General features: G+C 35.8%; 1 protein-coding gene across 3 annotated transcripts in view; it reads left to right on the top strand.

Annotated features, from left to right (window-relative positions):
* Window positions 1-16066, top strand: part of LRBA (LPS responsive beige-like anchor protein) — a 719345-nt gene that overhangs the window by 542102 nt on the left and 161177 nt on the right. For all 3 annotated transcript variants that reach the window (XM_065905003.1, XM_065905001.1, XM_065905002.1), the window contains exons 45-46: window positions 2456-2596; window positions 3633-3752. In XM_065905003.1, the coding sequence (XP_065761075.1) occupies window positions 2456-2596; window positions 3633-3752 (261 nt within the window). The remainder of the gene's footprint in view (window positions 1-2455; window positions 2597-3632; window positions 3753-16066) is intronic.

Here is a 16066-nt window from a genome sequence, read left to right as displayed (position 1 = left end):
TATGGGCCAGCATGGTAGAATGTATTAGCTCAATACATTGTCTCCATTTTATTATGAAGCTACTGAGGAAGCTGTGATATACAGCACTGTCATTACAGATCTATTGTTAGGACGGTTCCACACTCTTCTTTGCACTGCCATTAATTTATAGCAGTAAACAATATGTAGCCTTCCGACTGCAGCAAAGCAGAATCTTTTAATGAGGTGGATGTTATTACCACAATAAATCAGCGCTTTCGCGTAATGTATAATTCAATGTGTGTATTCCCACTGTAACTTCTCTGAGTAAGCTGATAGTGTATCATTGTCATTGCACAGCTCCACTGGTCTTATTTTTTTTTAACCTTCTTTTATTTGAGGACTTCTTTTTTATATGTTTGCAAATAAATGTGGTGTGTCTTGATAGCTGTCCTGTAGCAGGCTTCAGAAACCAACTGTAACAATAACAGCCAGAATCAATACTGTGGGTTCTACCTATATGGATCTCTGCACAGTGCCATTTTTTTTCAAATGCTAGTGAAATCAATCCTAATTGGTTTTAGCATTATATTCAAGAAACGTGATTCTATAACTATTGATTTTGGGGGTGTACTCATTTGGAGAGTAATAAAAATAGGAGCAGATAAAGTGAATACTTAATATGCTGCAGAATCATACAAACAGAGCATTGATTTTATTTTTAATTCACGTAATTTGTCTTCCAGTGATTTTATTTCTTCTTTCTTTCCTTTTGCATGGCTCAGTCTTCAGGGACAACAACCAAAATACATTTAAAGGCATTCCAAATTGGTTCTGTAACAAAGATTTCTTGGAGTCGGTTCCATTTTTAACTGGCATAAATTTAGTAAATCAGACTTAATTCTTTTGTACAGAAACTAATGCTTTAAAAATGGCATTTTAAATTGGTATACTGTGATACTGATTTAAAATAATAATCACCTAAAGGTTTTTTTAAATTTTACTTGTAAAGTAAAAAAATGGCTTAAAATAAAATGTTGATTAGAACTGTCCTATTGAAAGAGAATGAAAGGTATGAGCAATAAATTGCAGTTTTGAAAAAATAGTTAACAATTTGAGAAAGATGGCCAAAATGATCATTTAAAATGTTGCTTAAAATTACTTTTTAACATGAAAAGCAGTTTTAAAACTCGTTTAACATTGTTTCATTTTCAATAGAATATTTCTGAATACATCTATTTTAAAACCAGTATTTTAAATTTCAGCTTAATATTTCTCCCATAAATGGTCAGATATTTTGTTTCTCATATAAATGAGGAGTTGCTAATTGATAGATTTTTATTAAAGAAAGTAATCTTGCATATTTTTTGGTGTATTGGTATTTATATTTTATATAAAGAATAGAGATTTTCTGGAGATTGGAATATTTTATGAGAATGAATTGTTTCTTGTTCTTTAAAGCCTTAAACCCCTTTGTGAATCTGGAAATCTCTTTGTATCTTCCTGAAGAAGATGTACATGTGCATGATCACAGAAAATTTTGCTTTTTGCCTTGTGTTTGATGGAGTTCATGTATTCCCTGAATTACAACAGCAACAGTAATGATACCAGCTAATACGTATTAAGCTCTTATCTTACGCCAGTCAATATTCTGAGGGCTTATAGGCTATTGTTTTATTCAGACTTTACCCCAATGCTGAAAAATTACCTTAAAAATAAGAACATTCATTGACTACTGTCAGGCATGGTTTGTCCCTCTATGTATTTACTCATCTTATTTTACAAAACAGCCTTCTTACTGGGTACTGTTATTACTCCAGTTAAGTGCAGACTCTTCATCACTTGGCCATGCTGCTTTGGGGACCTTGGATGGAATGTATTGTTTTCCTGTACAAGCTCATAACCTAATATTCTATTTATATTACATATTTAAAAAAATTTTCATACAGACATGTTTTTATCTTCTGAATTCTGGTTTTATTCATGCTAGTAGAAAATCCTAGATTTTCATTTAATCTTTTTCATGCAGTCCCTTTCTTGCACTTCTCCTCACCCCCTACCTCCTCAAATTTTGTTCCATCTTCTCAGCATCTGTGATATGTTAATCCCTTACCTTCAAGATTTTGTTTCTGGTTGTTGCTTCTGATGAATTAAGTAGGATTTTAGAGGTGCTTTCCAAAGTATCATATAGCTAATACTCACTTCATGTAATTATCTTTGGGAAAATGCTTGCTCTGGGCTGATTAAACTTTTATTCAAATGAAACCAACTTACTGAGAAATGACAGGTTTCTCCCTTCACTTATATGTATATATTTAATGTGCATTAGAAGTTAAATTTACGTTGCCATCCACTCTGTGACTGTAACACTGCTTTAAATAGTATGTATTTTTAATTCACTTTCACACTTGCTAATAGGATAATATTTGAAGAGATAAAGAAATAAAGAATGATTACATTTATGTGGGTTTCTTTTTTTTCTCCTCTCTATTGGCAGCCAATAGGAGCTTTGAATCCAAAAAGAGCAGCATTCTTTGCAGAGCGATATGAGTCCTGGGAAGATGATCAAGTCCCAAAGTTCCACTATGGTACTCATTACTCAACGGCAAGTTTTGTTCTTGCATGGCTGCTAAGAATAGTAAGTTCAATTGACTAATAAGCCATGGATAAGTAAATTCAATGTTGTGGAGAATATGCATTGATTAAAAATCATCGGCATCATTTTTGAAGGGTGAAATTTTTTTCAGTGATTGAAGCTCTAATTATATAAATATCCCTGTATCCCATTTGTTCTGTGTTGTACATGTTACTGTAGAATGGCCATAAAAATGTATCACCTGGAATTGCGTGAATTTTTCCCTTAAATTTACCTCTTCAAATGGTTGATAACTTACCCGACTCTGAATTGCAACATATGTTATTTTCAAATGTAGTCTATTAAAATAAAAACTAAGATTCCCTTAGCACAGACATATATTCTTATATCTTGAAAACTTCAGTTGCCCCAAGTGGAATAAGTGTGTTTGTAAGTTACACCAAGACTGCTGTGTATTGATAACATATTGGTTAAGCCAGAAGTGTTTCTGTAAAATTGGAAGGTGATTCATCTACAAGAAAGTAATTTCTTTGGGAAAGCATTAGCAGCACATCATTAATTTAAGCTTGTTAGAAAGGTACAGGCAGACATAAATCCTAGAGGTAATTTATAGTGCTTAGCTAATTTCGAGCAATTATCCACTAATATGTGTTTAAGTGTTCTTTAACTATGAGGAGGCTTTTAAATCTTCCAAACATTTTTCTTTTCTTAATCATAAATTAAATATTGAGCCATAACAATAGGAAAATTATATATTGGACTATTTCTTTGTACTATGAAGAAAAATACAGTCTTAATTTATGTCTGAATAATAAATTGTTCTTGAAAAGGAAAGGAGTCTAAAAAATATAGAAAATACCAAATTTTGGAAATACTTCTGAAACAATTTGAGAACCTTAATGTAATAGTTTAGGTATAATTCTCAGTCTGTGCCTAGGACATAATACTGGCTAATGTCTATCATTAACATACATTAAGTGTCTATTTAATGTATTTAAATATAAAGATTTATAAAACCACATTTTTATCCATAAGAAAACATATGCATATGGAGTTTTTAAATTGCTTATTTTTTTAGGAGCCCTTCACAACTTATTTCCTAAATTTACAAGGAGGGAAATTTGATCATGCAGATCGAACTTTTTCCTCAATTTCCAGAGCTTGGCGAAACAGTCAGCGTGATACATCGGATATTAAGGTACAGAACTGTTTCATTTTACAGTTGTTACTTCCAGTGTGTTTCTTACTGAATGAATTTCTCTTTTGCGGTACAGCCTTATTTACTAAAGACGAGCCTCAAAGGATGAGACCTTAGTTAAATGGTCCAGAACTGCTGTAAACGATTTCTGTCTCTCTATCTCCTGTCTGTTTTTGTCTGTCTGAATGTCTCCTCTTTCTCTCTAATTGGGGAACAGTTGTTTTCCTTCCTTCTTGGAATCTTTTTTAAAGGAAAAATACAGTAGTATGTATGTAAGGCAGCATGCTCAGTGGAATTCCAAAATCAATGAATAAAATTAATACAGTCAGAAATATACTGTGAGAAAGATCTCAGACTTAATGTATTTCATTTGACTTTAGCAATTTCCTGTCTCTGTTCTTAAGGTAATCATATTTTACCTGATGCTGGTTCTAAATGCATACCTGACTCTGCTTGGTATAGAATTGCATTATTATATACAGGAAATGAGTTCCTCTATCTATATGTATGTTCAGTACTATAAAAGATCAAAAACTTGGCACAGAAGCTAATATAACACTTATTTTTGCTTCTAACTTCAGAAGTACTGTATTTTATTTTCGTGACATAGTGTTCTTTCTGAAAGATACTGTGTAGATGCAGTTGAGTAAAATGAGATTTGTCTATAGTTGTGAAGTTCCTTATGGCATCATAAAGAACTGACTTTTATGTAAATAATTATATGTATAATTATATGATAAGTAATATGAGAAATATCTGGGTTTAAAGAAGAAAAGTTGCATTACTTATGTTTATGTTACTGTAGAGTACTTTTGAAAATGATAATTTCATCTTACTTTTAGGTGTGTTACATTACAGTCTATAAAATGTGTTCACATGCTGTGTCTTACCATAGAGTAAACATTTGCTTATATCCAAGGTATTTTATTGAAGAAGATTCATCATACGCAGAAATAATCTTTTATGTTGGAACATCTATAGGAATTTTTGATATCACAAATAATGTACTCTGGAATACTCTTGAAAATATATATCATCTTCCTCAAGAATCATTAATGGAAACAGGATAATTATCAATGGATAATTATATAGCAATTAATCAGAATATCATTATTCTGGTTAACAGATTCTGATTAACAGATCAATTATTAACAGATTTAATAATTGTTTCTACTTCTAATCTCGAAGCTATGTCATTAATGAGCTCTTTGAGACATAATAAGAGATACAGACATATGAAAACATTGATAAGACTGACTTTCTGTTATCAAACTGAAGACTTAACTAAAAATTTTTCTGAATTTCTAGATTCCCTCTTTTTTTTTTTTTTAAAGCATCTCAGGACCAAATTATAACCTCATACTTAAGTTTGGTAATAGAAATGTAAACAAGAATGAAATCATAAATTTGAATTCTTTTCTACTGCATAATAGAGGTAGTGGATATTTTCAGATTTCTACCTCTCTGTAGTAGACATTCCTACTTAATGCTTCTTTGGAAAGGAGATACGTGATCGATATTTGTGGTTTTATTGTCTCTTTCTCCTAAATCTTGGCCTTTTTCTCTGATGTTTCTTTAATTAGTGCATGTCTGGTTCCATTTTTCCAAAGATTTTCTTTAAAATACCTCACTTGTAACAAAAAATAAATCCACACAAAACAGCTATAGCATTAAAAAAACAATTCCCCCAACACCATATGAACTTTACCTTTCTCTTTCCTTATTTTTCTACTTACTCTTGTCTCTTCACAAATAATGACTCAAATTCATTTTGCTTCTGTTTGAATGTCTCAGCAGACTTTGATAAAAGCAGCCCCAATTACTAAAAAACTACTAGAATTTCAGTTCTTGCTATTGTGCTACTTGACTTTTAGCTTCCTAGCCTAGTTATATAGGGCATCTAAATGAAGAAGTAGAGTACAAGGATAAGGGAGAAGTTGTGTTGTTTTTTAAGATTCTTTTTTAATGTGTACCATTGATTGTTTCAAGTCTTTGCTGATTTATTATAATATTGCTTCTGTTTTACATTGTGGTTTTTTTAGCCATGGAGCATGTGAAATCTTAACTCCCCAACCAGGGATCAAACCCACACCCACTGCTTTGGGAGGCAAAGTCTTAACTGCTGGACCACCAGGGGAATCCTGGGAAAAGTTTTTTAAAAAGTAGAAGATTTAAAAATTCCAAGTGTCAGGTTGATAGAGCCTGGTTAGAAATACTGTTTTATTCTTAACTACCATGTCCTTATGATCAGATGCACAGAAATTTTCTTTAGGACTGGCTTGGGTGAAACCAAGGGTGAAACTTGCTCTTCCAACCAATATGTATATTTTCCTAATTTTCTTTTCTTTTTCTTTTTAAACCATAAAATATCTGTGAGGTAGATAAGACATTGATAAATTACTCCATTTTCTATATTGATAACCAGGTAATTTGGACCCTACAACTTAGTATACTTCTAAATGTAATACTTTGTAAAGTATACAATGTATGGTTCAGTTCAGTCGTGTCCAACTCTTTGTGACCCCATGAACCGCAGCACGCCAGGCCTCCCTGTCCATCACCAGCTCCTGGAGTCCACCAAACCCACGTCCATTGAGTCGGTGGTGCCACCCAGCCGTCTCATGAAGGTTTCCTTCATCCCCTTTGAGCAGTGGTGTTTCTGATGGTGTGCTGCATCTAAATATGAACGGACAGGTAGTAGCAACACTAGCTAATCTTGAGGGCTGAGAGAGAAAGTGCTAAAATTGGTTTGGAAAATCATCTCTGGGATAAATAGTAATTTAAAATCTTGCAACAAGAGCTTGTGTTTCAAGTCTTAACAAAACACTTACGTTTAGAAACTGAGGTGCAAAATAGATTACTGTCTTCAGCCTGAACCTTTATGACCAGGTTTTGTGGAGCAACTAAGACTCGTAAAGCTCGCATCAATTCCCTAAGGCAATCACATCTGAACATTTAGGCAGAAAGCTAAGCTTTTCTAGGTAGTTCATTGCCACTGATTTCCCTCCCTCTCTCCAGGCAGCATACTCATTTCAGGCACTTTTAGTGTCGATAAATTTAATGTAATGATTAAATACCATCTGACTTGCTGCAGTTTGAAATCTTTTTCTTCTCTCCTATAGAAGTGATTGACAAATCAGGGCTGGAAAGTGGAAGGAATCATAAATGTCACTTAGGTTCATAGTTTCAGAGTGGGAACAGGAGTAAGTGGATCTAAAATGGAGATTATTGGTGACACTTTTCTAGGAGCTCAGAATTTAGTACAAAAATATATCTTAAAATAACCTGCGCTAAAAGTTAATAGGAGAATAAGATGTCTGGTAGACTCCTAAGACAGCATTTATGTCTCAAGTTCTTATTTTGAAGTTTATGCCCTGGTTGTGATACAGCACCAAATGAGCCAGAGTTGCCCTCAGGAAACTTGTGCACTAAAGGGAATGCTGACAATAAGAGCATCTCAGCGATTCAGTGTGATAGAGGCTCTCTGCTTCGTGGAGACAAGATCAGACGTGAAGAGAAGGGAGAGGAAAGAGGCAAGCCACGGCCTGTCGTGAGGTGCCTCATGAGCTTTGGTAAAGAGGTTGGACTTTATCCCGGGGGTAGCAGGGGAATGCTGGAAAGCGTCAGGCAGAGGGGATGTGGTGGTTTTGGTAATCACTGTGATTGGTGTTTGAACATGTATTACACCATGAGCAGGAGTGGAAACAGTAAGTCAGTAAGTAAGTAAGTAAAAGTAAGTAATGGGGTGAGAGGCAATGGAGGCTTGACTCATTCCAGGCAATGTTACTAGAGAAATGTGGGTGAATTTGAGACACACTTAGAAGATGAGAACGGTTAGGATATGGTGATTGATTTGTCTCCTAAGGTGAGAGAGAAATTAAGTTTGACTTGGACGTGTATGTAGAGAATTTAGTTAGGGAGCAGTGATCTAGCTCCCTGCCTTGAGTCAGAAAACTTCCTATGACAGGTGAATTCAACTCCCCGCAAACACATTTAGTTAAGTCAGTATTTATTGATAATTTCATCATATAAAAATGTATGTGATAGTACAGAGCATTTAGTATTAAAAGGATAAAATAAACAGTTCTTTATGTCACATATCTCCAGGTGAGAACAACAGATATACATAAAACTATGTTTTACTACAAGCTAGACAGTTATAAGTACTATAGTAAGATATACAGGGTGCTTGGGGGTGGTGCACTGGGATGACCCAGAGGGATGGGATGGGGAGGGAGGGGAGCGGGGGGTTCAGGATAGGGAACACATGTACACCCATGGGTGGTTCATGTCAATGTATGGCAAAACCAATACAATATTATAAAGTAATTAGCCTCCAATTAAAATAAATTAAATTTAAAAATAAATAAAAGATTACAAAGAAATAGTTAATTGAAAACAATAAAATAAATTGTCAAAAAAAAAGATATAAACAAAATGGAATTAATTCTTCTTGGAGGAAGTGGTCTGTGAATGACTTCATAGGGTAAGTGGTATTCGAGTTGTATCTTAAAGGTTGTGAGAGAGTCTCCTATCTCCCAGATTTACATCTCTAGCATGTACCGTTCTCCTGATCTCTGACTTGCTCCTCATGATCTTCCTCCCATGTGTAACACATTCAGAACCAAATCCCTGATCTTCGTTCCCCTAAGCCTGCTCTTCTCAGCTTCCCCCTCTTAGTAAATGGTTTCCTGGTTGCAAGTAAAAGCTAAAGTCCTTGCAGTGTAAGACCCTACAGTGACTACCCCTCCCCTCCAAAATCCTGTTACACCTTGACCACTTTGTACCGTTTGCCCCCCTGTCCACTCTATTTTAGCCAAATGGGACCTCCTAGCTATTCCTCACAAACTCCACCCAGAGCATTTGCTTTTCATTTCACCTGAAAAATCCCTGCAAATACCCTTCAGGATTAATTTTTCAGCCATTTCAAGTCTTTGCTCAGGTATCACCTTCTTAGGAAAGCCTTCTCTGTCCTCTTTATTTAAAAGTATGTCCCTCAGCCCATGCAGTTAACTCATTTCTCAGCGCTGTGTTTCTTTACTCACTCACCACCTGACATGCGTGTCCTTACTGTTTATTATTTATATCTTATCGTACCGGAACACGAGCTCCATAAGAGCATGACTTTGGACTGTTTGCTCATTGGTTTATCCCTAGTGCTGTGCCTGGAATATAGTAGGCCCTAAATTAAAGATTTATTAAATTAATAATTTGGTAAAGTGTATTCTGAGCAAGGAAAATGACACAAACAAAATTCAGAGAAGATACTTAGCACATTGGGGAATGCTTGTTTGTCTGCTGATTGGTCTTACGTCCTTAGTATGTAGGAACCACAGAAAGGGAAAAACACTGAAAGGCAACTGTGGTCTGATATGAAGCCCCTCAGTAATATGAAGATACTTTTCATTTCTCAGTCCATGGGATCTCTGGCAAGCTACTCAACTCTACCACTGGAGTACAAGACTACATGTATACAGACTTTGTTGCTATAAAATTTCATTTATTAAACAAGTTGTAGTTTCTTGACCCCTGGGCTATACTTTCCTATCCCCTGCTTTAGCCTATGAGGATTCATTTACGATTTTGCACTAATTGTCTCTATTATAAAAAGAAAGTGCTTTGGCAGCAGTATGGAAAATAGATCCATGGAATGGGATAAACGGATGAGAATTTAGATGTGGGGAGAGATATTAAGAGGCTATGACAGTTAAAAGTAAAAACGATAAAAGCCTCAACTTGTTGAAGAGCTAAGGAGATGAGTTCAGGGAATAAGTTAAAAGTAATTCACCAGGGTTTGGCCCCTAGTTGACTGTTAAGGGATGGGAAGGCATAAAGATGATTCTTTAGACTGATGCCTAGATAAATAATTATTCTATGAATTATATTGAAGCTGATCCATAGATCAAACATTTGAATTCAGTTTTGACACATAGATGTATTTTCGGAATAACCAGAATACTATCACCCACTTCAGAATAGTGTCATAGGCCTGTAGGAGAAGAAATATTAGGTGATGCTTATCTTGAACTCCCTCAAAACAATTGTCTCGTCTCTTGATCTCCACTTAGCTCCTGCCATCTTCCAAGCCCACTCGAGTCAAGCTTTCTTCTCCACCGCGTTATCCCCATCAGTCTTGTCAGAATCACTGATGAGCGGCCTTGTTGTTGTTGTTCAGTTGCTGAGTTGTGTCTGACTCTTTGTGACCTGTGACTGCAGCACGCCAGGCTTTCCTGTCCTTCACCATCTCCCGGAGGTTGCTGAAGCTCATGTCCATTGAGTCAGTGATGCCATCCAAGCATCTTGTCCTCTGTTGCCCCCTTCTCCTCCTGCCTTCAATCTTTCCCAGCATCAGGGTCTTTTCCAGTGAGTCCTCTTCGCATCAGGTGGCCCAAGTATTGGAGCTTCAGCTTCATCAGTCCTTCCAATGAATATTCAGGGTGGATCTCCTTTAGGATGGACTGGTTTGATCCTTGATGTCCAAGGGACTCTCAAGAGTCTTCTCCAGCACCACAGTTTGAAGGCATCAATTCTTTGGTGCTCTGTCTTCTTTATTGTCCAGCTTTCACATCCATACATGACTACTAGAAAAACCATAGCTTAGACTATACAGACCTTTGTCAGCAAAGTAATGTGTCTGCTTTTTAATACTCTGTCTAAGTTTTACATAACTTTTGTTCCAAGGAGCCATCGTCTTTTAATTTCATGGTTGCAGTCACTGCCTGCAGTGATTTTGGAGCCCAAGAAAATAACGTCTGTTGCTGTTTCCATTGCTTTGCCATCTCTTTGCCTGAAGTGGTGGAACTGGATGCCATGATCTTCGTTTTTTGAATGTTGAGTTTCAAGCCAGCTTTTTCACTCTCCTCTTTCACCTTCAACAAGAGGCTCTTTAATTCCTCTTTTGCTTTCTGCCGTTAGGGTGGTGTCATCTGCATCTCTGAGGTTATTGATATTTCTCCGGGCAATCTTTACATGTTATCAAGTGCAGATTTTCAGTTCTCATGGTACTTGATCTGCATTATTATTGACACAATTAATTGATTCATTTTCCTCATAGCATTTCCTTTGCTTGGTGAAGGAGCCACCTACCTTCTCTTGACTATCTTCTTTTCTCCATCTCTTTACTGGATTATCTTGTTTTCATACCGTAAATTACTGGCGTACCTTTTGTCTTGTCTTTAGATGTCTTTTGTGTCCACATTTGCTCCCTGGGTGATCACACCTCACCTCTCGGCTCTCCCCTGAATTCTAGAGCTGTGTATCTAGTTCCCTTTGAGCTATGTGTATGTTTAGAGATGTTTTACACTGAATGTGTCCAGTATCAAACTCTGTACTTCCCTCTAACTCTCCTTTCCACCCTGAAGAAAAGTCCCGTTCAGTACCCGCCTTTGCCATCCCAGTGAAAGATAGCACTGTTTACCAAGTTTGCTCAGCCCTTTAGAAACCTTGGCATCTTTGTTCCTCCCAGACACACACACACCTCATTGCTCATCTAATCAACCCGCAGAATATGTGTAGAACCTGACATGTATCACCACGTCCATCAGTAGGACCCTTGCGCAAATGGCTGTAAATTCTCACTTCACCTGCTCCCCATGTGAGGTTTTCTCTATACTGCAGCGAGAATAATCATTTTGTTTTTTAAGTCAGATCATATCCTGTGCTCACATCCATCCAGTGACCACTTATCTAGCTCAGACCAGAATTCAGGTTCTTACTGTAGCCCTGTGTTGTTCCGTTGCTTCACTGATGACTCATGTCTTTTACTGTACTGTAGCCTCATTGCCTTTGTTGTGGTTCCTCTTCAAAAGTGCCAAGCCTGCTCCTGTTTTGGTGGCTTTGCATGTAATGTTCTCTCTGCCACAACCACTTTTCCATTTTATTTACTTGTTTTTCATTCAGGTCTCTGCTCAAATGTCACCTCCTCAGAGTGGATTTGCCTGAACTCTCTCTCTGAAATAACACTGCCCAACCACCATCATTTTCTATCCCTTTATCTTGCCTTTCTTTTTTTTAACATAATGCTTGCCACCATTTGACATGATACATATATTAGTTTGTTTATTTCATATCTCCGTAGCTAGAGCTCTGTGAAGGTGGGGACTTTCTGTTTTGTTCACTTGGTAACCTCAACATTTAGAACAATGCCTTGCATTTAGTTAGAAATCAATAAATGTTGTTTGAATAAATGAATGAGTAGATATAAATATATCAAGAAAAGAGGTGTCAGTGAAAAAGCGTGGGATAGGTAGGTCATTTGAGGAGAAAAAGGAGAGTGTCTGGCCATTTCCACCAGAAGGGCACAGCAAGATGCAGTGAGTAGGTACTTCACTAGGGCTCCCGACGTCTCATGTTTTAGGACAGGCTTATCTCTGCGCAGAACTGGTAGCTGAATATCATCTGCTGACCAAGAGTTGTTAATACTTCAGTTTCCTACAGTTTTAACAGTTAAGGGACACTGAGTTTTTACTCACGTAGCTTTACAAAAGAAATCCATAATGGCATCTTGCTACTGACTGTATCTTGGATATTCGATTTAAAAATCTATCTTACAACTTTCTGTGTATCATTAGTGATGAATGCAAAATTGTTTGCATTGTTATGAAATCAGTAAGATCAGTACAGCATATTCCATACTTAAATAGAATGCGATTAAATCCTAGGAGTTTACTAAATAGTATTTTAAAAATAAATGGCCATCAGTAATATTATACAGAGTTGGTTTTAGCTTTTAGTAACCCTTAAAGGTATTAAATGTGTATCTGTTCGTTAGAAGTAATAATACAAAATAGAGATGATCAGAAAATAGTCTTGTGTGTGTGCTGTGAGATTTGTTAGACATGAAACCTTTGACTTGCCCTCCACTACTTCAGAAACCCCAGGGGCTGTGATCTAAAGATAAGTTAGGTTTCTTTACTCCTCTATCAGCATGTCTTCTACCATAATACATTCCACAGATGCTGATAGCATCAGCGTTAGAGCCATTTATAAGAAAATGTTTAGCTACAGGTAGTAGAACATAATTGCTGGGTATGTATTTCTTGGCGTATTTGTTAAGAGAAAAAGCTTAAGTTAGGGTGACTTGATAGTTTTATTTTCTTCATCTATTCGTCCTGTTTTCAAACAAACTTTTAAATAATTCAGAATTTTAATAATGCTAAAAGAAAGTAAAATTAGAATCTTACCCTTTTCTAGACATCCTTTGTACATTTCTGATGCATGTATCTCCTTCCCTCCCTTCCACCTTATCTCCCTCCCTCTTCTTACTGTCTCTTCATTCTGGCTCTTCCTTCTCCCTCTCTCTCTCTCCCCCTCTCTTTTTCTTCCTTCTCTCTCTCTCTCTCTCCCTCTTTCTCTGTTCCTTCTTTTCTGTTTTTTTTTTCGCAGTCTCTCTCTTTCAATCTCTCTCTGTTTCACATCCACATTAGAGTGAGGTCAAGCTGTCTTACTTCTCTTGTAACAATGTAGAACACACACACTCTAACTGAACTGTACTTTTGTTCATCCTTGTTTTTGTACATAGCTTATAGATTTGTTAATTTAAGCACATCTTTTTAACCCTTTTCTTTTTCACGCATCAGTAAGTTAAATGATATACCTGTGTACTAATATTTTTTTCTTATTGAACTTTGTACTCTTGTGTCTACAATGAACCATTTTTTTGTTCTTGTTATTCTTTGACAAAAAGTACTTGAGAAACTGAATATTTTTCTTCTTATGCTACTTACATACTAGACAGAAAAAAAACTCTTTTTAAGCACTTAGAAAATGTTCCTATCTTCCTGAATTATAAAAATGTACACAGGTCAACTGTAGTTTGTTTTTTTGAATTAGTGTCTTATGTTTTTGTTCAGTGGAAAAATATAAGTTGTTCATTAATATATTTTAGATAGTGGTGTTAACTGTTCTTCCCCATACTTAAAGCAATATGTATATATTTTATAACTTGCTCCAGAAAAGATTTACGGTGGATGTTTTATTTCCATCTTCTGGCAGTAACTGCTTACCTATTATTTGCATCATTAATGTCCATTATCTCTCCCCAAATTACACTGTCCTGGAAGATAAGCATCTGGAACAGCAAAAGATACAGCGAAGAGGTCCAGTCCAAATCTGTAGGTGAAAAAAATGTGTTTGAAAGCAGGAAAATGCTATAAAGTATTGAGAGTATTCATCATAAAATGAGACATGTGAAGCTATGCTGTCTTTGTTAGTAAAAATAAATAAATCTGTTTTAAATGTGATAGCTTTTAGTAGGAAGTATTAAGTCTCAAATACTTTTGTGCTCATACATACTTTTACAAGTAAACTTTGTTAAATGCCCTTAGGATTATGTTAAATGCTTTTAAGAATGTCTGTTATCACTGAGTTACCTGTTGGCTTTAAGAATCAGGCAAGTCAAGTCTCTAATTTGGGATTGTTATCAGGGACATATTAATGATGATAATAATAATAATAGTAAGATCATTTGCGCTTGTAGAATTCTATATTATCTCATATTAGCCTCACAATAACCCTGTGCTTTAGAAATGGCACTTGAGTTAACTAAGGCTGTCCTGGTGACTCAGATGGTAAAGAATCTGCTGGCAGTGTGGGAGACACAGGTTTGATGCCTAGCTTGAGAAAATCCTCTGGAGAAGGGAAAGGCAATCCACTCCAGTGTACTTGCCAAGAGAATCCCATGGACACAGGAGCCTGGTGGGCTACAGTTCATGGGGTTGCAAAGAGTCAGACACGACTGAGTGACTACACTTTCAAGGGTTAGAAAAGTTAAATTAAAACCATGTGACCAGTAAGTTGAATAGACAGTATATAGTCTGAACTTTTGCTTTCACATCTTTTCTTTAACCATCAGTGTCCCCAAAGCAGTACACATTAAATTAGTTACCTTGCTGTCACGCTTATATTTGACCTGTCAGGATTTCATATTTTAACAAAAAGGAAAAAAATACTGAACTTCAATTGTGAAGTAGCATCTTTGTTCTTATTTCAGTTTTGATTACCTTATTTCTTTGGATTAAAAGACTAATATTTGTCATGGTTGCCCGGGTATTATTGAAGTGCTGGTTTTAATTCAATGGATAGAATTGGTGACTATTAGAAGGCGAATCGTACAGCTTTGCTGCAGAGGCCATTCATATCAATGCGGATCGTACCTTAGTAAAGAAAACCAAACATATGTGTGGTCACAACCAATCCTTGTCATTATGCCATGAAAGCCTGGGGATTTGTGATCAAAGCAATGGGCTTATCCTTAACTGTGGTATAACCTCTGGTTGAACCTTTCAAACTTTTATTTTAAGAGATGATACACTGTATTTTGACTATGTTACTTACCTCTAAGACCTATCCACCTAATTAAGTGATAGAGATTAAAATTATTGTCAGCAAGTCAAAAGAAAATGTGAATTGTAAATATCTCTGTCTTCTGTCAGTGTTGTTTACTTATCATTTTCCACTGATATTTTAAAGAATTGCTGAACATGTGTTTTTTATCCGGAGCTGAATGTTCTGTTCTGATGAATATAAAACATACTTCACTTTGTAAGTGTACGTTAGAAGTATTAGAGAGATGTAATCTTTGACTCTGTCACTAAATTTCATCTGTCAAAGGAGATAATTCTGAACTGTAATACTTAGTGTTATATCAAGGCATGGTTCTTAGAAAGATGCTTTTAGGATTTAGATGGAATTCTGCATGTTACTTGAATGTCATTATCATCCATAGTAAAATTTAGGCAGTATATATACTTACTTGTTTCTTTGGTTACATGTTGGTGTACCTCAGTTGAGTTCAGCTGTTTATTTTCTATTACAAGGATATTCAACTTTAGTCAACTGATTTACTTTTGCAGATCTCCTTATAGTGAGATATGTTTTCACTATATATACTTACTTTTTTACTTAATTGTCTTTAGTTGATGATGTCCTTTATACTATATTAGGTACTTCATAATCTTTCTCTTCAGTTTTAATTTATTGGAAACATGTGTCCATTTTTAAATTATCTCCTGTCCCATGTATATAGTCCTCTCCAAACCAACTGGATAGTTCTTCATCGATCATTAGAAACAAATGATATGTGCATGTTTCAATCTCTGTACCTCTTCTTAAGATATTCCCCTGTCAGGACTGTTCTTGTTTTTCCCTTTTGCTGTTTATCTTTGATTGTAACTACTATTTTTTAATCAGAGGAATGTAACTACCATTCTTCAATAGATTTTCACTGAATATCTAAATGTGCCACTTACTCTGTCTCGGCTTTGGAGGTGTAGCAGAACACATAAAGTCCTTAATCTCCTGGAGCTGTCGTAGAG

Source organism: Muntiacus reevesi, chromosome 13 (genome assembly GCF_963930625.1).
Source record: "Muntiacus reevesi chromosome 13, mMunRee1.1, whole genome shotgun sequence".
Classification (NCBI taxonomy): Eukaryota; Metazoa; Chordata; class Mammalia; order Artiodactyla; family Cervidae; genus Muntiacus; species Muntiacus reevesi.
This window is presented reverse-complemented; position numbering and strand designations above follow the sequence as displayed.